General features: G+C 43.8%; 1 protein-coding gene across 1 annotated transcript in view; it reads left to right on the top strand.

The window, feature by feature from the left end:
* Nckap5 (NCK associated protein 5) overlaps positions 1-25,366 on the top strand; it is an 806,966-nt gene that overhangs the window by 591,882 nt on the left and 189,718 nt on the right. Inside the window, exons 8-9 of the mRNA XM_051203949.1 lie at positions 10,398-10,466; positions 23,576-23,614. Coding sequence (XP_051059906.1) covers positions 10,398-10,466; positions 23,576-23,614 — 108 coding nt within the window. The remainder of the gene's footprint in view (positions 1-10,397; positions 10,467-23,575; positions 23,615-25,366) is intronic.

Below are 25,366 nucleotides of genomic sequence, written 5' to 3'. Positions count from 1 at the left end.
CCTAAAATACTGTATACAATGCAGCATATTTCTCTCTCTCTCTCTCTCTCTCTCTCTCTCTCTCTCTCTCTCTCTCTCTCTCTCTCCCTCCTCCTCCCTCTGTGGTGTGTGTGTGTGTGTGTGTGTGTGTGTGTGTGTGTAGGCCATGCATTTGTACTCGATCATGCACGTATGTGCGGAGGTCAGAGGCCAGTTTCCATTGCCAGGCTTCAGAAGCTATTGTTGAAATTTTTCTTACATGCATACAGTTTATCTTGATCAACTCTGCTCTACTCTGTCCGTCCCCCCACACTTTTCCATCCCAACTTCTTTTATAATCTATTGAATCCATTTAGTGGTGCCAGTATATGCATAGGAAAAGGGTACCATATGAAGAATAGGTAGCTTCTCAGGGGCTGTCCCTATTGAAAACTGATTTTTCTGCCCAGCAACCAATTGCTGACAGCTCCTTAGCTGAGAGTGGATCATTGTGACTCCCTCTCTCATCACTATTGGAGTTTTGGCTGCCTTAATCATGCACTGGTCTTGCTCATACAGACTCAGCTACTATCGTGCCCTGAAAATACTATTTTGCAGCCGTCCTCTACAATCTGGACCTTCAGGTCTTTCTGCCTCTTCTTCTGTGAAAACACCTGGGCCTTGAGGATAGAGAGAGTGATGTAGACATCCCATTTTGACCTGAGCAATTCACAGTCTCTGATTCCCTACACATTGACCCCCCTGTGAGTCTCTGTATTAATATCCGGTTGCTTCAGAAACAAGCTTCTTGCATTAGGGTTGAGTGTAAATATTAAGAGTGTAAAGATAAGATCACGAGGGGAACCTTAATAATATGTTTATTTAACAGAATAGTAGTAGTAAGTTAGTTATTCCTTCCCCCAAACTCCTCATCCACCTTCATTCATCTTATTAAGACAGAGACTCTTACTGAGCCTGGATTTTTGCCACTTTTGCCTAATCCGGCTGTTCAGGAATCCCCTGAGATCCATTTATCTCCACACCCTAGGCAATAGGATTATAAGCATACATCACTACAACTGGCTTTTTAATGTGGCTGTAAGATTCGAACTGGGTCTTCATGTTTGAACTGCAAGCACTTTAGCAACTGTGCTATCCACCCAGCCAATCAGATTCCTGGTATTTGTGCCTGGAAAAGATTTGGGGTATGCAATGGTCTAGAGTGACTACAAAATTATCCAAGCTATAGCTCAGTGGTGGAGCACTTGCCTACCACGCACAGGGTCCTTGATTTCATCCTCAGCACCAAAAATCTGGGGGCAGTGATGGGAGATGTCATTCTGTAAACCTGTTTCTAGTATTGGTTAATGAATAAAGCACCTTTGGCCAATAGGAAAGCAATATAGGCATAACTAAGAGACTAGGTGGAGAAAGGATGTAGTAGGGAGGGGTCAGCATGTAGAGACTTGAGAGAACAGAGGTCTGGGTCCTCTCTCTGGTAAGATGAGACCACCTGGAAATACTTAGATTAATAGAAATGGGTTAATATTTAAGACAGAGCTAGCCAATAAGAAACTAGTAACAGGTCAACAGCTTTATATCCAATACAGCATCTCTGTGTGTTATTTGGGCCTGGCATGGCGGTGGGACCAGACCAGCAGGAAAAAAACTACTCATAACAGGGCAGGGTGACATTTTGGAGTGTGTTCTGTCTGGTTTGCCAACATTATACTGGGTGAGATCAGTTGATCTTTCTGAGCACTCTCTTCTTGCTTATGTGTCTGATGCTATTATTAAGCCAATATCAGACAAGTATCTTATATCTACTGGAAATGACTTAGTGTAACAGTTTCCCTTTTATATAGACCAAGAATCTTGGTGGGGTACACTCAGCTTTGCCATCTGTGGGCTGGGCAGGAGTCTCTCCTTACTGAGTCTTCCCAGCTTGTACCAATTGGGGTGGCTGCTTCTGCCTGGCAATGTCCAAGTGCACTGGGAGCATGGAAAGCGGTCATAGAACTGGTCAACGTAGAGATGGAGGATCTCTCCTCAAACTTTGAAGATTTCCCAGGAATTAACCTCCCTTACAGGTATAGCCATGGTATTAGTAGACCGCCAGCACTTCATACTTCATCTACCCTCTGATCTGGTGCTCGTAACTGTACACTTCCAGGGTTACTCTCAGATGACAGCACCTGGCCCCAGTCATCAAAGCTCTGAAAATAAGAAGATTGAGTGTGCACATGTTTAGTAAATTAGAAAAGACTATTGGCATGTAGCATAAGTTCAAAGATAGGTTTTTCTAGTTGTAGCACAGAATAACTTGCATAATTCACACACACACGTATGTATGTATGTGTGTATGTATGTATGTATATATAATCTTCAAGTCTTCTGAAATTTAGAGAAAAGAAGGAACTGGAGATAGAAAAATTAAATAATTATAAGAGAAACAAACAAACTAACTAACTAACTAAAGCCAAAATACGGTTAAGTGACTTCCCCAGACAGGGACACACAATCAGTATTAGCTGAAGTGTAACTATGTTTTCCTGGCTGCTTCATCCCTCACCACTATCCTGGAAAAAAATTTTTAAACTCCCCAAATACCACTGAAAATCTTATCATCAAACTGTTCCTAACTGAGATGTCATTTGTGCATAACTCCTTAGTGAACATTGCTGGCTAAGTACATGGTATGCAACCTGGTTCAATTTCATCTTGGTAAAATTGTGTGTAATTAAAATGAAGACTCTTTAATAGGACTGATGGCCGCCAGCCTCCCAGCTGACTTGTTTGTTATTGTACTTGCACAGAGCTGTACACTGAGGTTTTTGTTCTCTTTGATTGATCTCAATGAGGAATCTCACTACCCTTCCCCTCAACCCTGTCATCTCAGTGTCCAACCTGTTCCAAAATACTTGCCAGCTTCCACTCACTCAGCACACAAAGCCCCCCAGAATGTGTTCAAAGCTAGAATAAATGAGAGGAATAAGCACGCTGTGTATTGATATTAACTCTCCTCATTCCAGAGCTTTGCCAAACCATTCTTGCTGCATACAGATTCAGTTTAGAGAAGCAGGTATCACCTACCCCTTTTAGCTCTTGAACACCTAAACCCAAAGTGTACGTTCTGACAGAAAATGCATTTCACTATATTCTCGTTGTAGTCAAACATTTGAAAGTGTAGAATGCTAAGACATTTACTGTCTGGCTTGGAGTGCTGGTTTCATTTGAACTGTTAAGATTGTTCTTTTGTCGTTTGTTGGGAATGATAAAGTGTATTATCTGCCGCTGAGCATGGAGAATGACAAATAGTACTCAGGTGTCATCGGTATGGTTAACCATTATTCTCACCACCACCATCACCATCTCCTGTTGTTCCCATATGCCTCCCAGTTACAACTATTCCTGCCACTAAGGCTTCAGTGAGATTTGCATTTCTAGCTGCTGGCCTGCTATCTGGTCGAGGCTACTGTTATTTTTTCATATACATGAAACTGAATTAATGACTTCTTCAAAGATTCAGTTTGAGGTGTGACAGCAACTCCTCTGCTGCGGCCAGGTCATATTTAGGCATTTGTTTTTATTTAAATCCCAGTGAAGAAATTTGAGAATGGCAAAGGCAGGCCAACCCAGAGAATTTTCAGTGTGGTTTTAGTTTCAACTAAAGCCATGGACACTAAAACTCGGTCACCATGATATTCCTTGTAATGTCCTTGAAAGAAGTGGAAACCATCGCTTGTCTGTGAACCCCTTGGCTACTGCTGCTTGCAGTGGGGAGCTGGAGAGAGGGCAGGCTTCTGGTGACTCACCCTGTCCATCTACTGCACTTCCGTAAAGGCATACATTGGTGTGTGGGGGGGGGCAGGGGGGCAAGGACTAGGCCATATAATCAAATTAAATTACAAACTTTATACAGCTTACTCCATCCTGTTTTGAATGTAAATTCTTAGCCATGGGTCAGTATTCTTTCCTTGATAGAATAGGTAGTGTTCCAGGGAGGCTTAGGAAACCCTAAATAATGTAATTTCATGGAAACATGTAAACGGTGGAAATACCAAAGTTTGCTGTCAGTGCAAGCATCTGCAGGCATTTCAGAAGCCCTGGGGCAACTCACATATGTGTGATTTTCTCTTCTCTATAAGAATGGGGGGCATACTAAACAACAAAACAATGGTTTTTCCCCCCCTTGAGGACAAAAAAGCTACCACAGCTTCACACTTCTTTCTCTTTCTGCAACCTCCGTTTCCACTAGAGACTTGTCACCTTCTCTGAGAATTTCAACTTCATGTCATTCTTGGATCTTGGCCCTGCTCCTGTAAACACTGGCTTGGCAAAGTTCCAGTGGATCTGTTGTGATGTCTCCCATCTGTCTTCCTCTCCTCAGCTCTCAAATTTGATTCAGGATGTTTTGACTTTGATAGGACCACTGTAATGGTAATTTTCAAATCCCCTCATTGTCCCTTCTTGTCCCCTTTTGTGTCTGTTACTAGAGTAAATTACTACAGATGCTCACTTGGTCAAGTTCCTGTGATAGCATTTTGCTTCATCCTTCTTCATCTCTAGCATGAACTCTGGTATAATGATTCTGGTCTGTCCAAGGACACCAAGACCCTTCCAGAACATTCTCTGGGCCTCTGTAGAGCTCTGTGAAATTCCTTACTCTTTTTTCCCCCATTTAAAGAGAAAAGAAGCTGACAACAAGTATTTATTACTCTCCACTTATTAGATTTAAATTACATTTATTTATGTGCATTTTTGTGGGGGGTTGGGGAGTGTATGCACTAATGGGTAAGTGTGGTTGCAGATATGCCACATTATGCTTACATATAGCAGTCAGAGGACAATTGTTTAAGCCAGTTTTCTCCTTCTACCATGTGGGGCCCAGGCTTAAGGGGACCCCACTTCAAGCAGCAGCAGCCAAGGGGTTCATGGACAACCAATGCTTTGCAAACTTCTTTCAGGGACAATGCTCAATGGGGGACTGCCAGGCTCAACAGCTTGTGCCTTTGTTCACTGAGCCCTTGCTCTAGTTTGAATTCTGTTCTCCTGATAAAAACCATGACCAAAAGCAGCTTGGTAGAGGAAAGGGTTTAGTTCAGCTTACAGGAGGTAACTATCCATCATCGGAGGAAAGGAGGGCAATACCTCAAGATAGGAGCTTGATGCAGTCACTAAGGAAAAGGATGCTCACTGGCTTGCTCCCTCCCTCGGGCTTTTGCTCAGTCAGCTTTCTTATAGAGAGAGCCCTGGACTGGCTGCTCAGGCGGTGGCACTGCCCACTGTGTACTGAGTCCTCCTTCATTCCTTAGCAGTCACGAAAAAGCCCCCACATACCCTCAAGCTTGTGTTATGCTGTTTGTTTGTTTGTTTGTTTTCAATAAATTTTGAGCCCCTGAATTGTTGGCATCTAATTAGTAAGCAGAGCCTGGCTCAAGGCAATAGCACCTGCTGGATAGATTAGACTGTTTGCGCATGTGAGTGCTTGATTGATAGGTGACTGAAAGGTGATTGTTTGATAGGTGACTGTTTGGAGAGGTAACTGTTTGCATAGGTGAATGTTTGATATCTATAGTTTGAGGAGAACTGTGAGTTCCTTGGTGTTCTTTTCTGCCACCTTAGAAGATGTGGGAAGTGTGATCACAAGTCCTAAGGCTTATAAGAAATAATGGCTTGATGAGATTTGAAGGTAAAATGAAATACTTTGTCCCAGATGATCCTGGTAGCTTGACAATCCTGCACATTTGCTAGGATCTGAAATGCGGTGATTAAACACTGACTTCCTACCTCTTCATATGCAAATCTGCTTAGGGCATGGTTGGAATACAGATGCAATCTTGAGTATTTTCAAAGTCAGTATTAGGGGTGTCTAACCTTTAGACATTTACAAGTTCAACTGAAGAAGTGACCTCCTAGTTAGAAGACAAAAACAAACAAACAAACAAAAATAAATAAATAAATAGCCGGAATGGCACTGGAGAGATGTCTCAGTGGTTAAGAGCATTTGCTGCTGTTGTACCCATATCAGTAAGGTCATAACTGCCTGTATCTCTGGATCCAGAGCATCTTCAGGGGCCCTCTCTCTTCTAGACTCCACCTGTACACACACACACACACACACACACACACAGAGAGAGAGAGAGAGAGAGAGAGAGAGACTTAAAAAAACAGAATGTTTACAAAGGAAACCTCAAATTTACAGAGATCATTATAATTACAGCCACAAACACACTACCCTGGGAGGGAAATTCTCCATGTCAGGGATGAAGTCTAGCAGAAGTTTTTGATCACTGTAAAAGAGAAAGCTGAACACAAAGATCCACTAGCAACATGTACTTGAAGGTTCTAATTGAGTCCTCTGGGTATTCTGACTTAATAGCATATTTAAAATGGAACATGATTTGTTCTAATTTCTGTAATTCATAGTAATGATGCCTACATTTCCCCGTCTTTTCTCTTTATCCTTTCACAACTCCTCTATATAAATACCCACTGTTTCTTTAAATCACACTTAATTAAGAGGGTTTTCTGTTTCTTTACTCATTGTTCCCGGTTGGAAGTGGGTTAATCCCAAATCTCTAATAAATATGAATGGATTAGAGAGAACCATGAGTTCAAGGTCATTTTAGCTTCCCAGGTATAATTGTTAAAATCTCTAATGTCTCCTGGGATGTGTAGGATTATATCAATTAAATACAATGTCTCTGTAACTGAGTACAGCGGCCGTAATTGTGACTGTATTCACCGGCACCCTCTCTGTATTTAATTTGCTGGGCTGTAATTGTCAGGACAGCAAATGTGAGGCAGGTAATGTAAACTGTAATGATGGTAATTATCTGAATGGATCGATCATCGTGTTATCACAACGTGATGTGGGTAGAGGAGAGTTGCCGACATCCCATATAAATTCCCATTTTCAATTTTATTTCCTTGCGTGCTTTTGCCAAGACATGTAAAGTGAAAGCAGTGTTAAACTAGGCACCACTGTTGTCTCCATTCTCGTTTCCAGGCTCTTTAGTAATGTCGGCAGATACTATCCAAAACAACCTTTCTCAAAGCAACTGTCTTACAGACTTGCCCTTGTAATTCCGGATACCTTAAGCTTTGAAGTTGAAGTTCTTTTAGTTGAATGATTTGTGTCCTTCATTGTAAGTATGCATGTACATATTTGTATGAGCGTGCAAATGCTTGTGCATGTCTCAACCCCAGGTATCATACTTCATGCTATAATCTCCTTGGTTTTGATACAGGACCGCTTACGGGCCTGGAACTGGCTGAGAAGGCTGGGCTGAATGCCCAGCCAGCCCTAACTAAGGACTACTATCTCTGCTTCTGTAGTGCTTGGAATAAAGATGCATGCCACCATGCTCAACTTTGATACATTAGTTTTCAGGATGGAAATTTGGTCCTCAAGCTTTATAGACTAAGTTATCTCTCCCAGCTTTGTTAATTAAAGAACAAGATTTGTTAACTAGAAAAACCTGCTAAAGGTTGCAGACCCCTATCATTACTTAAGTATGTATAACATAACTGACCTGGAACCTAAACTGCCCTCCTTCTTGGGCTGGGGAAAGAACTAAGTGCTGTAGCAGCCAGCAGCTCCTGAAGCAAGGTCAACAAACCTACAGCACTTGATGGTTGCTGGGAGAGGAAGAGTCATTAGGTGCGGATGGCTATTGTAGGTTACTCATGTTCAAGTAGATGAGCCCATACCCATGCTCTATGGGCAACAGTGATTAGACAGTGGATAATTAAAAAAAAAAAAGGCTTGAAGTTGAAAGGGAGTTGTATTGGGAACAAGAGAAGAGTTGGAGGGATGGAGTCAGGGTAGGTATAATCAATATAGCGCCAGAGAATTTTCCAGACACTTAGTGAAGGCAGGGCCCTAGGTTCAATCCCAAATGGAGGTAGGGAGAGAAGAAAGAAGAGAGAATTGAGTGTATGAAATTTTCAAGAACAAAAAACAGAACAAAAGAACAGAATGATGCCCACGCCTTTCTCATACTGAAAATGAAAGAACTCAATTGCAAATCACTGTACTTAAAAAAAAATAACTTCAAGGACCCCACAGAAGCACTGCTACAGCCTGGGAGAGAGGTCAGTAGCCAGAAGGAGAAAAGCCAGGATCACATGATCAGCATTGGGCGCTGTATTAACCGGGTTGCTGTGTCGGTTGAGGGGTAGAGCACAAATGAGCTGATCCATGAGACTTTCTCTGAAGGATGACGTGTCCTGGGAGAAGGAGACAAAGGAGCTGTGTGGCTTAGAGATGTTGAACAGGGGTAAAAAAGGGAGGGGGTCAAGATGCTATTGAAATAATGGAAAATATAAGACTAACCCCCATCAATCATTATCCACTAAAAGGGCCAAAACAAGGGTAGAGTGAGGGGCGGGAACCTTTGGAGGGTAGGGGGAGATGGCTCAGTCAGTAAAACACCTCCTTTGTATGCATGGGGGCTTGATCCAGAGTCCCAGCACCCACAGAAGAAAAATCTCTGACATGGGTGCACATACCTGTAATCCAGGCACTGGGGAGGAGGAACAGAAGAATCACGGGGCTTGGTGACAAGCCAGCCTCAGTAAATTGTGAGTGGATCCTTATGCTGGTGAGGATAACAGGAGAAGGGGAAATCATCTCTAAATGTGTGCTGATGAGAGGCAAAGGGCACTTGAATGAAGCACAGAAAGAATGGCACCCAGGAGCAAGCCCTGTGAGCAAGCCTACAAAAGACACGAAGAGAAGAGAGTGAAAGCAGAAGCCTCCCTCACTCAGCATGCGCCTCTCTGTGAAGCTTCGATTTCTGAAATCGTGCTAATATTTAACATATCCAGAACAATAAAGTGAAATCAGAATGAGGGGAAATTAAATTTGAACACCGTCAGAAACAAATGAATTGCATAACAGACACTGGGTGGAGGCGGGGGGGGGGGGCAGAAAACTGACCTGGTCACCTTCGAGCTAGCAGAGAATTTCATTAATACCTTCAGTCTAAAAAAAAAGGAACTGATCCTTGCCTCTCCTTGGCAATGATTGGCATGGTGTGTTACTGCAGACAATGGATCCTAGAGATAGGAAATGAAGATGGTGAGTAGGGAAGAAGGAGCGAAGAGGGTAGGTGGGGGAGGAAAGGAGGAGAGAAGGAGAGGGAGTGAATAGAGGGAAGGGAAGGGAAGGGAAAGGAACGGCGGGGAGGGGAGAGAATAATCGAAAGCACACAGTCATCGGGAGGCATTCATATCAAAGGTTGCTGCCTATTAACAAGCACTGTGGACTAGAAAAACTCACTCTACATGGCATCGTCAGTCCAAGGCTGGAACTGCACTAAGTGTGGATCACATTACCATAGTGCATGTTGTATTTGAGGAAATCAATAACCAGCCTGTGGTTGTACTCAAGAGCATCTCAACACACATACAAGGGATAAGTGGGGTATTGTGTGAAACCTGCCTTCCTGATGCAGGAAGAAAGATGCGAAGGAAAGGGAATGGTTGAGCATATGTGGCTATATGTTGGTTGTCACTATGTGAGGGATGTCTATATGGTTATTAAAAACTCTCTCTGTGTTTGTGTGTGTGTGTTACCAAACAAAAACTTCCTGAAGCAGATAGAGAGAAACTATAAAGAAACACACTAACCTGTATACTATCTCAATGCCTATTACACACATTCTGCAAACTAACAGTGTCCATCAGTAGTAAAGGGTTTGCTATGCAAACGCAAGGACCCAAGTTCAGTCCCCATAACCTACCCGAGTGAAAAGCCAGGCCTAGTGCTTCTTAGACATCCCCTCTGTAACAGACTTCACCTAAACCATGGCAAGAATGAACCTTTGCTCCCTGAACTTTGTCAGATTGTTTTATCAGTGAAAGAAACTAACACTCCCTTGCCCATGTGCTCTGAGGGGCATGAGGGCTTTAATCAAGGAAAGCAGGGTGGGCAGAAAGGTCCATAAGGATCACGCAAGCTGTGCCTTCCTCCTTGTCATCTTACGTTCCAAAGTCCCTGACTCATACCAAGAATAACGCCTTTCAGTTGAAAGCTGTAACTGTAATGCTTCACTGTGGCCTCAACAAGTATTAGGCCATGCCAGGTCCTAACGGAGTGGATTTAGGCGTTTCTTACATCTACATTTTCGTGGCATATGATAAATACTGGCCTCCTCCTGCAGAACAGTCCCGCACAGCCCTGATTTGATTTTCCACTTGCTCAGAATATCAAGTTTCTTAGAATCCTAATGTATGCTGGTGAGCGAGCCTGTAAGACAGGAGTCATCCCTGTGATACTTATAATAATACTTAGTGCAAACCTGTCAAAGGTACTTCTAAGAGATTACCCTAGGTCCTGGGGAGGTATATTTAGCAACGGTGTTGAATGAGTTGTCACATAACACAACGTTTCATTGATTTATGGTTGTTATTTCTGTCTCTTACTGCAGGCGGAGAATTCGGCCCTGGCGCGGGAAAATGAGAATCAGAGAGAGCAGTATGAGAGATGTCTGGATGAGGTGAGGCTGGGAAAGAGGGCAGATGAGAGCCTGGGCTTGTTAAGGAACTTAATCTGGTCAGAGAGCTACGCAGAATCCATGCTACACAGAATTGTAACGTTTTCCCCGCCAAAGCTGTAAACAGATGTCCACCGAGAACCACCGCTCTGTCTCTCCCCTGTCTCCCCCCCCCCCATAGATGTGCCCTCTACATATCTCTTTTATCTGACTTCCCTCCCCTCCCACAGCATGTGTCTCTTTCCTCTCTGCCATCTCTCCTCTCTCCCTCCCTCTCTCTCCTTCCTCCTCTTTCCGGATCCTGTGTCTCTTCTTCCCCCTTCTCCCCTCTCTCTGCTTCTTTCCCCTCTTCCTCTCCTGTGTGAACGTCTCTCTATGTTTACCTCCTCTCCTTCTCCCCCTGCCTTCTCTCTCCTCTGTCCTCCCCTCTCCTCTCCCTCTCTTCTGTCTTACCCCCACTCTGCCCCTGTCTTCCTTCCCTGCACTCCTCTGTAACGTTCACGGGGCATCCGAGATTCCTTGGGGCAATTCTCTCCCATCCATGCACACACTTGGGGTGGGATTCGTTGTTTGATCAATTCCTTTGGTCCGAGAAGGGCGATCCTTGGCCCTGAAAGAGAGCCACATGTGTGCAATTGGATGCATTCTCCGAGAACTGAATCGCTGATTGAGTGGGTGGGGACAGCGTTCGCAGTTGGCAACCCGAGGGGGAATATCCGCAGATTGAGCACAAGCCAAAAAGAGAAAGGGAAGTCAGGATGAAAATTTGAGTGCAGTGGAAGAAGACGGAGCTCCACGCATGAGTAAACTCTATAAAAATTATCTGATAATGATGGCAAGATGAGAACAAAATGGTGGGTGTTGGAGAATGTCTTCAGGGCGGGGAGCAGGGGTACTGAAGCCTGCTCAGAGCTCTCAAACTCCTCAGCACCTTCTCCACGGTTAGGCATGGGAGCCAGTCACACTGATGCTTCTTAGCACAATGGTCCACTGGCCATGTGGAAAAGTTCTCCTCAGGGACTCCGCTATAATGGGAGCCATTATTTAAATGGCATAACTTCTTTAGACATCTTCCCAGTATGTTAAAACTCTCACACATTCTGTAAGATTCTGTTGGAGGATTATTAGAGTGTAGCTGAATAGATTTTAGAAAAATTGCATGTTATCTTGTTCCACTATTTTACTTGTGAGGTGACCAGTATATCTTCATTTTTTTTTCTCCTTGCTAAGAACTATATAAATGTTTTCCAGTGAGCTTCTTTTGATAGTGTTACCTTCTCCATCCAATCCATCCTCTCTCCTTTGACATTGTCCTAGAAGTTGATGGGTTGGACCAGGAAACACACAAGCCAGCATCCCAGCTATAACCCACCCTACCACCATATCCTCCTCCTTCAAACTAGTGTGATCTCCACCTCCCCGGGGATGAATGTTCTGGCTATTTTTGTTTCCCACAGCAGTGTCTCCCCTAGGCTGGGATGTCCTACAACAGTACCATCCTGGGCTCGGATTGTCCCAGACCTGTGTCTCCCATAGGCTTGGATAATCACATACAAGTGTCTCCCCTAGGCTGGGATAGTCCCACACCAGTGTTTCTTCTTGGCAGGGACAATCTCATAGCAGTGTTTATCTTTGGTTCAGATAGTACCACACCAGTATTTACCCTAGGGTAGGGGAGTCCAACACCAGTGCTTCTTCCAGGCTAAGGCTTGTCCACACCAGTGATTTTGCCTACTCACTATGTAGCCAAGGATGACCTTGAACTCCTGGTCTTCTGTCTCCCAAATTCTGGGGTTGCAGGCATGTGCCATAATGCCTGGATTATGTGGTGCTGGGGATGGAGGCAGTGCCAGCTGGTCCATAGCCTCAGGCCCACACCAGTGTTTGTTAACCATATGCCGTCCAGCCACACAACATGGACCATGTCTGGGAGCTTTGGATGAATGCTGACTCCCAGGATTCATCCATAACACACGGAACCCTGGTGCCATGCAGGGTGAGTCCAGCATTTGTGTGTTAGCAGGCTCTCTTGCTGGTGTCTGTACACATTGCTCCTGTAGTTTTGGTCTCATAATAATGACTACTCTGTCCTTGGTACTTGGTACATGCCATTGAAGAACTCTCCAGATGTCCCTTAAAAGTTACCTAATATTCAGTCTTCCAATTGTTTAGTATTTCTAGCCATTCTGACTACTTAACTCCAGGAAAAAAGTGTTTGTAACTTTTTCAGAGTCCTATCAGGACTCGGAAACTCCTGTGTGGGGCTGGAAGGATAGCTCATTGGATGAATTATGCACAAGGACCTGGGCTTGAATCTTGAAACCCATGTAATGCACCAAACATGGGGGCCGACCACAGTTCAAGCACTCAGCAGGCAGAGACAGGCAGATCCTTGGGGCTCATTGTCCAGGCAGCCTGATCCACTCAGTAACGAGCAGGCTAATGAGAGACTGTGTAAGAAGAAATAACATAGATAGTTCCTGAGGAATGACACCTTAGGTTCTCTTATAGCCTCTGCAAAGACACATAGACACATACACGAATATACACACACACACACACACACACACACACACACACGCACACACACGCACACACACACACCAATCATTCCAGTATCCAAAGTTAAAGAAGTCGGGAAAGTTGTTGACACAAAATCTGGCACACGATTCAGCTTTCCTCAACCCTGCTCCCCAGGCTCTTGGTCCAGTCCAAGTCTAGGGCAAGAAAGATCAGAAAGATCCAAGGCTATTTAAAGGAGCCAGTAATCCCCCTGGGTTAAAAGTATTGATGAGCCAAGTTGCACTTTCACCCCTTGCACAGAACTTTCCAGTGAGACGTGGCACATATTCATTAGTCAAATCTATAGACTCAAACCACGGAGCTTCATGGTTAGCACAGTATTCCCTCGGGTCACTCTCCATCCTGAACAAAGCCCACAGCATCTCACTATAGAAACTGGAGTCTGGGCGGTGTAGATAGCTGAGTGTGTAAAACACAACCATGAGGACCTAAGTTCAGATCCCCAGAACGCTTGTACAAAGCTAGGTGTAGTTGTAAGTACCTATAATCCCAGTGCTGTGGAGGCAGAGATTGGAGGTTCCTGGGACCCCTGGCCAGTCAGTTCAGTGGAATCAGTAAGAGAAACCCTGTCTCAACAAGTTGGTGAAGTGACTGGGGGAAACACTTCATGTCTACATCTGATCTCAGCCTGCACACAAGCATACAGGCACATACAGATGCAAATGCCCACGCACACACAAAAAGAGCCATCTATTACCAATGTGTTCCTCACGCCTGTGCTGTGTGGGTTTCTCTCATGCAAAGCAAAATTCTCTCCTTCAAAATCATTTCCTGTGGTTCCACTGGCAGCAGGATTTTTGAAGAGAGAGAGACCCTCTGTTCCTAATTGCAGAAATTAACAGTTGCCAGCAAGGTGATTTACAACAAAGAGCCACCTCTGAACAACACAAATGTTTTGTATTCATGAATACTGGCCTCTGATTACACATGCCTGTTGTTCCATAACTAATTGCATGGGGTAGGCTGTCTATTTCCAGGCTTTGTAAGAGAATGCCCTCAGAGGGGCAGTTCCATGTATTAAGAATATGAAGTACAAATTCTTTCCAAGACTTTTTATACCAATTAGTCTGACTAACAAGGTAAGGCCTCATGGAAGTTATTTCCTTGCCAATAAGTTCCATGAAACATACCCTGATGGGTAGGGTGTGACTTTAAAACACCCTCAATCATTTTCTTCCCTCATGCTTATTTTCAGGGAAATAGAAGGCTTGTTGGGGATTTGGAGAAACACTGGGGCATCTAAAATTCTGTCTGTGCTTTTATTAAAAGGACGTCTTTACTAGAAACAGGTAGACACTGTGCATAGATGGATACTCACACATATGCATAAAAGATACATACTCTCCCATACCCTGGTGTGAGAGGCGTGTGTGTGTGTGTGTGTGTGTGTGTGTGTGTGTGTGTACATCATATGGAGGCCAGAGGTTAAGGCTACTGTCCTCAATCACCTTCCACCTTGTTTTATTTTGTTTTGTTTTTGAGACTCACAGATTATGCTATATGGGCTGGCCAGCAAACCCGAGGGATCCTCCTGTGTCTGCCTCCCTAGGACTGGGATGACAGACATGTACTATCATACTATATTTCTTAGGTGGGTGCTGGGATTCAAACCCAGGTCTTCATACTTGGGAGGCAAACATGTTCCTGCCTGGGCCATCTGCCCAGCCCCCTGCCTAGAATTCTTTAAATGTGCGGCTGGATATATTATGTCCTATTCCAGATCTGGTTGGACTCTACTCTATCATGGAGCATGGGTACTCATGTCTTTAAATCCCTGTGGGGGGTTATAATATTTAACCAAGGTTATGAACTGCAGTAGGAAGCGCTTCCGTGTACTGTAGTCAAGTGGTGCTTTCACAAAGTGAGCACAAGTAAATGGCATACTGGAAATAAGCCTGCACGCAGTGATAGGAAACTTTGGGCCCATGTGGAAATTTGGGATTACTTCCAAATTAATAAAAAGCTACAGACTGGGGATCATGGTGACCTCCCAGTGCTTGGGAGGTGAAATCAGGAGGATTAAGAATCTAAGGTTATCCTTGGCTATATCCTGAGTCCCAGGCCAGCCTGGCCTATATGAGACTCTCTCTCTCTCTCTCTCTCTCTCTCTCTCTCTCTCTCTCTCTCTCTACCTCTATCTCTATCTCTCTCTCCTACTCCCTTCCTACCCCCCCCCCTTTTTCTGACCTGGGTGCTGTGTGTCAAGGTTGGCCTTGGAAACCTTTACAGGAACACTTTCAGGCACTTCCCACATCAGAGTCTTACCTCATCTCTAACATTGCCTCAATAATGCAAGAGGAAGACAACCTGTCCTGGTTTTCATGCACTTCCAGTGCCCAGTTGAGCATTGGCTCCTCTAGTCTGCCTCCTAGAGGCAATGCCTCCATTCTGCTTGTCATTATTTCTCCAGGGCTCAGCGTGATTCTCAGCCCGCATGATGTGTTCAACGCTTGTTTGTTAAATGACTAAATGAATGAATGGAACGGGAACAGCATGAAATTAATTTCCAAATTATTTTCTTGCAATCCTACATACACATTTAGACTAATGTCTTCCTTTGCCTCCTCAGAGGCAAACAGGCATCTATTATGCACCAACCCTAAGCACGGTCCAGAGAATAAATAATGGGAAGGGGAAAAGTACACATTTGAATTCGAAAAGACCATATGACTTTGCCTGGGAAAGACTTGGGTCCAGACACCAGCACAACTGCCCTATCCTATAGGATAGAAGTATGCAGCTCCCACATTTTATCTGACAAGACTGTTGGGCAAAATAAATGAATGTTGGTTGAGGCTGTATCTAAGTAGGCAGAGTACGCTCATTGCGTGCACAATGCCGAGGGCTCAATCCCCAACGGTGTATAAACTGGTTGTCTTGGACCCCAAGGTCATCTTTGACTACATAATGTAGACAGATTTTTCTTTGGACCATCAGTTTGCAAAAAATAAATAAATAAATAAATAAATAAAATAAAACAACAACACGGAGACTTCTTATTAATTATGAAAGTTCATCCTTAGCTCAGGCTTGTTTCTTCTTTATTACTCTTAAATTATTTCCTTCATTTATGCACCAACCATGGTTTCCCCTCCCTCCTCTCTTCCTGTTCCCTCCCCCCACCTCTCATCCATCCCCCCCATCCACTCCTGTGTTCAGAAAGGGGTAAGTCTCCCATGGGAGTCAACAAAGCATGTTGCATCACCACACTGAGGCAGGACCAAGCTCCTCCCCCTGCACCAAGGCTGAGCAAGGCAGTCCTACATGGGGAATCGGTTCCAAAAATCTGGCTTGTTTCTAACTAGGTCTTATAACTTAACCAGTTTCTGTTAATCTATACGCTGCCACATGACTTGTGACTTTACCCCTCCCCTCCCACTGCAGCTCCTGCGCCTTCCATGACTCCCTTCCCGCCCCTCCCACACCCAAATACATCTCTCTTTTCTCTAAGCCTGTAAGTCCTGCCTAGTCTCCTCCTGCTTAGCTAGTGGTCATTTAGCTCTTTATTGAACCCATCAGAAGGGGCCTTGGCAAAGACACATCTTTGTGTCTTTGTGTATAAAAAGATTACTCCACAATAACATAGTGTGTTTCAGACCAGCTTGGGCTACATGAGACCCTGTCTCAAAATTCAGCCCTCAAAAACAAAGAGTGCAACAGATTATGATTAACTCATGTCTATGCATTCATCTCATGGGCACACACACAACTGCATGCTTTTACAAATGCAATTTATTGTTCGCCAAGCCTGTCGTGACAAAAGTGAGCTGCCCTCTGTGGTTCCCTTCCTGACTGCCATTTGCCATTGACGGGACGACTGGCCTACATTTGGCCGTGCCTAGGTGGCTTCTCTGACTGCGTGCTCACCCCATGCTTTTCTCACAAGTTCAGGTGGCTCCCACAGTTTAAGAATGAAGAAAGTCACATTGTCCTCCATTCACTACACATCAGTATGTGTCAACAACACAAGCTATCTGTGTACCTGAGCGTATGTGTATGCGTGTGCAAGTGTGGAAGTACACGTGTGTGCACATGCACATGGAGGTCCACAGGCAACCCTAGGTATGATTCCTCGGGTGTTACCATTATTGGTTTTTGAAATAGGATCTTTCTCTGCCTGGAACTCACCAAGTAGGCTTGACTGGCCAGATAGCCCCAGGGATGTCCCTGTCCCCCACCTCTCTGGTGCTGAGTTACAAGTCAGTGCCGCCACACTTGGATTCTTCTCTCCATGTTTAAGTTGTCTATATATGTGATATGTATATGCATGGATTTTTCATATGTGTGGGTACACATGGGTACCGGTGCATGCATGGGCCCAAGGTTGATGTCAGAATCACCCCCAATGGTTCTTACTCCTTCTCATTGGGTCAGAGTCTCCTGAGCAAAACCCTAGATTGCCAACATGCCTAGTCTGCCTAGCCAGCTTGGTCTGGGATCCCTTCTCTCCAACAGAAGGTCGCCATGCCCACCTGTCATTTACATGGGTAGTGTGATTGTTTCTGCTCTTTCAGCTTTTTGAGGGGCCCACTCCCCAGCTCCCAAAGGAATCACACACGCACAGGCACATTCTTAGTTACGAATGTCTTGCCTTAGCTTGGCTTGTTTCTAGCCAACTTTTCTGAAATTGCCACGGCTCCCTCGTCCCTCTGGGCTTCTGTCTTTCTCTTCTGTAATTCTTACTTTCCTTCTTAACTCGGCGGCTGGCGGGCTGGGCTGGCCTCTGATGCCCTCCCTTGTTCTCTCATTTCCTCCCTCTCCCTTGTCTCTCCTTCTGTTTGTGCTCCCTGCCCGCCAGCCCCGTCTGTCCTTGCTCCTGCCTCACTATTGACCGTTCAGCTCTTTATTAGACCATCAGGTGTCTTAGACCAGCACAATAACACAGCTTCACAGAGTTACAAAAAAAAAAAAATGCAGCATAAACAAAAGTCACACAGCTTACAATATTCCCCATAGGCTTCCACACTTGATCCTCACACGTGCATAGCAGGTGCGTTACTTTAACCTGTGTGTCCTCACTCCCCAGCCCCATGCCTGGCTTTGAGAAGTGCCATCTGAGAATGGAACTAGAGTCTTCATCTTTGCAAGGAAAGCACTTTAACAACTGAGCCATCTCTAGAGCCCTGGACCCACATCTTTCTAGTGACCATAGCCCAATATCTTCCTTGTCCCCAGCCGCCTCTTTACTGTGTGGGATCCACAGGGTGGGAAACCCCTCCAACAAGGACATTTTCTAAACATGCACGTATTTTCAACTAGATTGTAGCTATTTTGCTGGCATTGGAGTTGTTTTGTAAGATTCAATTCCCCAGCAGGCGGTGTGTGGCTGTCTAGGCATGGCGACTTTTCATTCTCCTCTAAGGACCAGTGTGCTGCTTCTAGCCCTCCACCCCAGAGGAGCCCTGGGGCCTTGTCAACTAGATAAAAACTTACTGAACCCCCTAGTGTGGTCTCTCACGGCGCGGGGGGGGGGGGGGCGACAGGGACAAGATTCTTCAGCCTAATAGCAGGAAAGTTAGCAATCTCACTTTCTTCCAGTCTCTGGAAGGTAAGTGCCTAGAAGAAAAAGGACCAATAGCATAAAATAAACAAGTAAAAGAACCAGGCATGATGCTAAGCATCTGCACGCAGCAGAGGAGATAGAGACAGCAGGAAGCCTTGGATTCACTTGGTGCTTAGTGGAAGGGAGCAGCCGCCGTGTGGGTGTGGGTGGAGTTGTCAGTTTTCTGACAGGATTCCCACTGAGGAGGAAAGGAGGAGATCTGCATCCATCCTCTCCCTAGCCCAGAGCTGGGTGGTCTCCACAGAAAACCTGGGCAAGTTTGTCCCACAACCCAGAGGCAGAAGGGCTGTCAGCTCTGCTCTGCTGTCTCGGGTCCCTCTGGCTCAGGCCAGCTGCTGTTGTGCCTTTCTTCCGAGAGGAAGCTGCCAGGTACCCCTGGAAGTTATTTGTTCTCATTAACTGGGCCTGGCAGGATGTGATTATCTCTAACCCAAGAGCTGAGGGCAGATTGCTGGAGCCCTGTGGGTAGGGGCATATCCTGGCAGCATCAGAGGCATATCCTGTGCCTATCAGAGACTGAAGGTACCAGCTCCTAACAGCAGCTCTGAGATACACCTGAGACGGGTGAGTGGCCATTAACACAGCAAGAAGCCTAAGAAGCCATCTCCACGGAAAGTAAAAAGGCAAGCATTCATACTGCCCTTCCACAGAGTACCCATGAGTCCATCTGGTAATTCTTCCTCCATGACAGCAGGTACAAAAATATTGTTTAATTTTCAGGTAGGGCAAACGATTGTCCAAAGGACACATGCCGGAGGCAACCTTGTCCAGTACAGAGTCAGTAAGCCCACTGGGTAAGGAGCAGAGTGCAGTGATACAGAGTTTTTCCTCCTGTGGGCTGTTATGGTTAGGATATTACTCTGTGTCTCCCATTAAATCATAGATACAGCCATTTTATGTGACCACTCTTAACACAGAGTGGCTTAAGAGAGCAACCAGTTTGGAGAAAGAAAAGAAAATATTGATATTCGGCAGTTTTATGAGCATGTAAATCAAATCCAAGTCTGAGTTTTTTTTTTAAGTAAATTATTTATGGTCTGAATTAACTTTCGTATATTGTTCTCCAATTCTACCAGAATAGACAGCTCAAACCTTCTACTTTCCTTCATGTGCCAACAATAAAAGCGATGATGTATTATTCGATTCTAAACTCTCAGATACTTAGAAATTGGAATGAATGTTTAAAAACTCCCAAGATTTGGGGGCTGGGAGAGGTCTCAGTCTATAAAATGCTTTGCTACAGAAGCATAACTGAGTTTGATCCCTAGAGCAGACATAAACCAACATGTTCCTTTCTGTGTGCGTTTTAGCACAGTGCTAGTGCTGCAGACAGACAGGCCCCAGGCCAGAATATCTAGCACACATAAGTAAGCTTTTGTGAAAGCTTTAGTGAGAGACCCTGACTCAAAAACTAAGAGGGAGAGCAACTAAGGAAAAACCTTACGTCGTCAGTCTCTGTCCTCCACACACACACATGGTGCAATCACACACACCCAACCACATACGTGTAAATGTATGAACATTTCTATGAGATGCTATTTTTCTTCAAGACTATTATTGATTTCAATGAAAAACTTTCATGTTTATCTAATGTCAACAGGGTAAATTTGGAAAGGTTTTACAGGGTGAAGTACACTTTATGCATATGATTTAAGTAATAAATTATGGATAGTCTTGATTATAACTATTTACCTCTCATGGAGTAAATACCTCTTGCCCAAAACTCAGTGCTAGCTTATGTTTTAATTTTCTCTGAGATTTGCTGGTAGCCAACTGTCATTGTGTTGTTTTGTCAATATTGAGTCAAGAAACAATTAAGCCCTATGAAAACATTCACACTCAAAGTGTTCCTTGATTATCAGGCACACAGACCTGAGCATACCCAAAATAAATGTGTTACCCAGTGCAAAAGTAGAAGAAAGTATGCCTTTCCAATCTCTGCCTGAATCTGACAATCACCATAGTGATAACATATGTGTACTGTGTGACATTGTAATGGTGTGACTGAACCACAGCCTGCTATATCTTTGCCATAGGTGTCCACATCCCAGTTGCAAGATGTTTAGAAATTTTATATTGAATGCCCAAAGGAAGAAATGAATGGGAACAAGTATACTTATACTCTATGTTTTCACTTACTCATTCATTCATTTGTGTGTGTGTGTGTGTGTGTGAGTATAGGTATATGTGTGTGGGAGTGGCTGCTCCCATGTAAACAAAAAGACAACAGTAGAAAGTGTCAGATATCATATCATTTGTATCATGTTCTACCTATTACTTTTAGACAGAGTCTCTCCCTGAACCTAGAACTTAACTTTTTCTTGAGCAGACTGGAAGCCAACAGGCACCCTCAACCTTCCTGTCTCTACTCACCTTGAAGCTGCAGTTGGTTACAGGTGTTTGCAAGGATGCCCTATTTCTTATGTGGTTGTTGGGAGTCTTAACTTCAGTACACATGACTAAAACATCTGTCTGGGCCAGTGATTCTCAGCCTTTCTAATGCTGTGACCCTTTAATAGTTTCTCATGTTGTTGTGATGCCCAACTATAAATTAACTCTGTTGGTATTTCACAACTATAATTGTGTTACTGTTATGAATCATGATATAAATACTTATGATTTATGGTGGTCTCAGTTGGCCCTTGTGAAAGGGTCACTTGACCCCAAAAGGGGTCAAGAGGCACATGTTGAGAACTGGGCCCTTAACTTTCTTTTTAATGGTTGTCAGATTCAGTTAGACAGGCAAATTCTTATAAAGTTTATATGTTACATTTAACTTTGTATTATACAAATTATATTGTATATATTTCATACATTAGGAATATTGCCTAATTAACCTACTAAGTTCTGTATCTTAATATTGATTTTGGAGAAAAAAAGGATCTTCCATTGTAGCCTAGATTTGTCCTGAAATTCAGATCTTGCCTTGACCACTTCAGTGCTAGGTCTATGGGCATGGATCATTATACCCTCCCTACCCACTTTAATTAGTCATAATTAATTTTACCAGCAGTAGCCACATGGTGAATAACTTCTAGGTGATGCCAAAGATCAACAATAGCATCCTTATTGTGCTTTTAAATCTGCAATGAAAACATGATCTTAACATCCATACTGAAAAATATGTGAAAAACTATATGGAAGGCTTGTCAGGTCTTTGGAAACTCAGAGAAACACTGTTGGGTTTGCATGTGGTTTTCCATGCTTTTCTTTCTGAAAGGGACTAGAGTGTCAAAGTTGGCTTAGCTCAATTATGATTCAGGTCTTTATCTGAAGAGGAATCCAGCTTTCTCCCAAGGTCCCAAGTTGCTTGAAGAAAATTGAAATTACACAGGCTAGGGCTCCATTGATATAGAACTTGCATGGCATGCACAAAGCCCTGGGTTCCATCCCAGCATGGCATAAACCATGTATGGTGGGTGGTACATGCCTATATTCCCAGCAGTTGGGAGGTGGAGACAAAAAGGTCAGAAGGTCAAGGTCATTCTTGGCTACATAGGGAGGTCAAGATCAGACAGGGGTACTAACACCTTGCCTCAAAGATTAATAATACAATTCTGAGAATTATGCTTTCTGGATGTTGCAAGAAACTCATAATAATAACGATGTGGGTTCCTGCTCTGTGGAAGTTCAGTAGCAGACAATAGAACCCATGACAAGATTGGCCTAGGGCCTTTTCTATTTCTCTGCCTAAATATACTTTATATGTGGTGCTTATGGTCAAGGTAACTGGTGACATTCCAGAAATCACTTTTTAAATTAGAATATATGAATAATACAGGGTGATAGTTTTTGTTATGGCATTTTCATCCCTGCACAGAACACATTTGATCATATTCATCTCCCTCTTACCCTGCCTTGTCCCCTTTTCTCCATCCCATCGATCCTCTTTCTCTTCCCAAATAGCCCTCCATCCACTTACATGTTTTTTCTTAAAATTATAGATGAGAGAAAGTATGTCATATATTTTTTCCTGAGTTTGAATTATTTTGTTTAGCATGATGAGCCCATATATATATATCTTTTTAAAATACCAATAAGATTTCATTCTTTATATCTAAATAATATTCCAGTTTTCAGGTATACTACATTTTATTGATTCATTTGTGGATACCAAGACTGATTCCATAATCTTAGTATAGCATATGTGCAGGTGATTTTATTGTTTGGTCCTTTGAAGATATTCCCATGAGCTGTATAGCTGGTTTCTATCAGGCATTACTTTCAAGTCCCATACAGAAGAAAGGAATGGTAATCCAAGTTCCCTCCTTCGTAGAGACTCTACTACACACAAGAAAAATAGTCTCCTTATGTCTCATTGGCTGGAACTCTGTTCTATGTGAGTAAAAGAGAGCTTTGACCCAGGCCCCAGGGTCAAAGCTGGGATCCTTCTGCTGTGGAATAAATTAACAACCACCAGATTCTGTTACAAGAGGCAAGCAGGGGAGGAGGGTTTAGGGGAAGACAGAGGAGGAACATGGGCCACACGGAAAATGGATTGCCTCGTTCTCATCTTTCTGGGTTGCCAGTAATTTTAGACAGAGAAACAGTAAGACAGGAAAGGAATGGAAGGCATGTCAAAGGAGATGATAAACCAGTGAGACAGGGAAATTGTGTACAGATTATCAGGATGGTGTCTCTGGCTGCTTTGTGTTTTAGCTTTCATGGAGTACTTTACATATGAAAGGAGCTTATTTCCCCAAATATGGAAATGTGAAAGTCAAGGTGTGAATTATCTTCCCAGCTGAACCATCTTAATTAGCGACAAGGTCACCTTTGGATATAGCAAAAAATATTACCCACAAGGACACGCTTGTTATGAAAAGAGAGATCTTTCACAGATAGAGAGAACAGGGACATGAGGGGTTCATTACAGGCTGGAAGCTGAGGGGAATTTGTTGGTAAATGAGCATGCATTCACAGAAAGTCCATTATAACTGACAACAACTTTCTTCCTTTTTTATAGGTAGCCAACCAGGTCGTTCGAGCTCTGCTCACTCAAAAGGTAAGCTGCCTACTGCTTGTTCCTTTGAAGTGTTTCTGTGACTGGTGTGTTCCTTATACTGTCAAGATGTGGTAGAACCTTGCTATTTGTTTACTTGGGTAAGAGCTGTGTGTGTGTGTGTGTGTGTGTGTGTGTGTGTGTGTGTGTGTGTGTGTGTGTGTGTGAATAGTCATTTATTCTTGCAGTTGAAGGAAGCTGTCCTCATTTCACTTCTGCCACTGTGACAATCAAAGAAGTCAATGCAGAAACTGATGGTATTATACCCACAGTCAAGAGCAGAGGAAGAAAAAGGATGGCCCCTTGCTATGCTAGCTTTGTCTTCTCTTATACTTCTGGACCCCTGTCTAGGGGATGGTATTGCCCACAGTAGGCTGGAACTTCCTGTATTACTTAGAAGTCAAGGAAGCACCCCATAGATATTCCCACAGACCACCCTAATCTAAACAATTTGTCATTAAGACTTTCTCCCCAGGTGATTCTAGGTTGGGTCAAGTTGACAGTTAAATTAACCAGCACAGAAACCTTTTAAAAATGAAAGATTTGTGGGCCCGGAATAGCAGACTTGTAGCTTTGTGTTCTGAAGCAAGTTGGTGAGTCATTCCAGTTCCTAGATCCTGAAAGTCTTTGGACAGAATTGAAAAGCCTGTCTTAGTTAGGGCTTGTATTACTGTGAGGAGACACCATAACCATGGCACCTCTTATAAAGAAAAAATTTAATTGTGGTGGCTTTCTTTCAGTTCAGAGGGTTAGTCCATTATATCATGGCAAGAGGCAAGGCAGCGTGGAAGCAGACATTGGTACTAGAGCTGAGAATCCTTACATCTTGACTCCCAGGCAAGTGGTCCGAGATAGTGGGCGAGACTTGAGCATATAAGACAGTTCAAAGCCTGCCTCCACAGTGACACACTTCCTCCAGTAAGGCCACAGGACTCCAACAAGGCCACACCTCCTAATGCTTCCACTTTCTTTGGAGGCCATTTTCTTTCAAGCCGCCACAAGGGCCTAAGCCTCAACCAATTGTCTTTGGGATTAGAGAAGTTTTCTAAGTCCCTCAAGCCTTGAATCCTTTTTCTGTGAAATGGGCATGTAGATAACACCCTTTTAGCTCAAGGTCATGGAGGAGATTTGAGCTAGGAGGATAGGGAGCAGTTCCTTGGAAGTCATTTTGGATCAGTACAAAATAAACATAAAAGCTACGATTATCTCTCTGTCTGGAAGTGCTTTGACCTCAGGACAGTTTATTAGTCACTTGTCTCATTGTGGTGACAGAACATCTCGCCAATGGAACTTGAAGAAAGAGTTGTTTGTTTTGGCTTCCAGTATTAGGTCCACCATGGTGCAGAAATCATAGCGGCAGGGATGTGAGGCAGCTGATCACATGGCATCAGCAGCCGGGAAACAGAGAGATATGGATGCTGGCACTCAGATCTCTTTCTCCTTCATATTCAGCTCAGGACCTCAACCCAGGGAATGGATTCCCCCATCGGGAGAGCCTTCCCACCTCAGTACTCAGTCCAGAAACCCTCTCTTTGGTGATTGTAGATCCTGTCAAGTGGATAGTCAGTATTCGCCATCACAGCCAGAGTGAATAAATACACAGTGGCCCAAATTTGACAGATTTGGTACATTTTATTCAGCAATTCCCATTTCAGACATCTCTCACTGACTCTAAACTCTACTTCCCTCAGATTTTGTTTATTCTAACAATTTCTGCAAAATATAAACTTTCCTAAAAGAATTGCTAGCTTCCAC

Source organism: Phodopus roborovskii, unplaced genomic scaffold, assembly GCF_943737965.1.
Source record: "Phodopus roborovskii unplaced genomic scaffold, PHOROB, whole genome shotgun sequence".
Classification (NCBI taxonomy): Eukaryota; Metazoa; Chordata; class Mammalia; order Rodentia; family Cricetidae; genus Phodopus; species Phodopus roborovskii.
The sequence above is the reverse complement of the archived record's forward strand: the minus strand, read 5'-3'. Positions and strand labels throughout refer to the sequence as shown.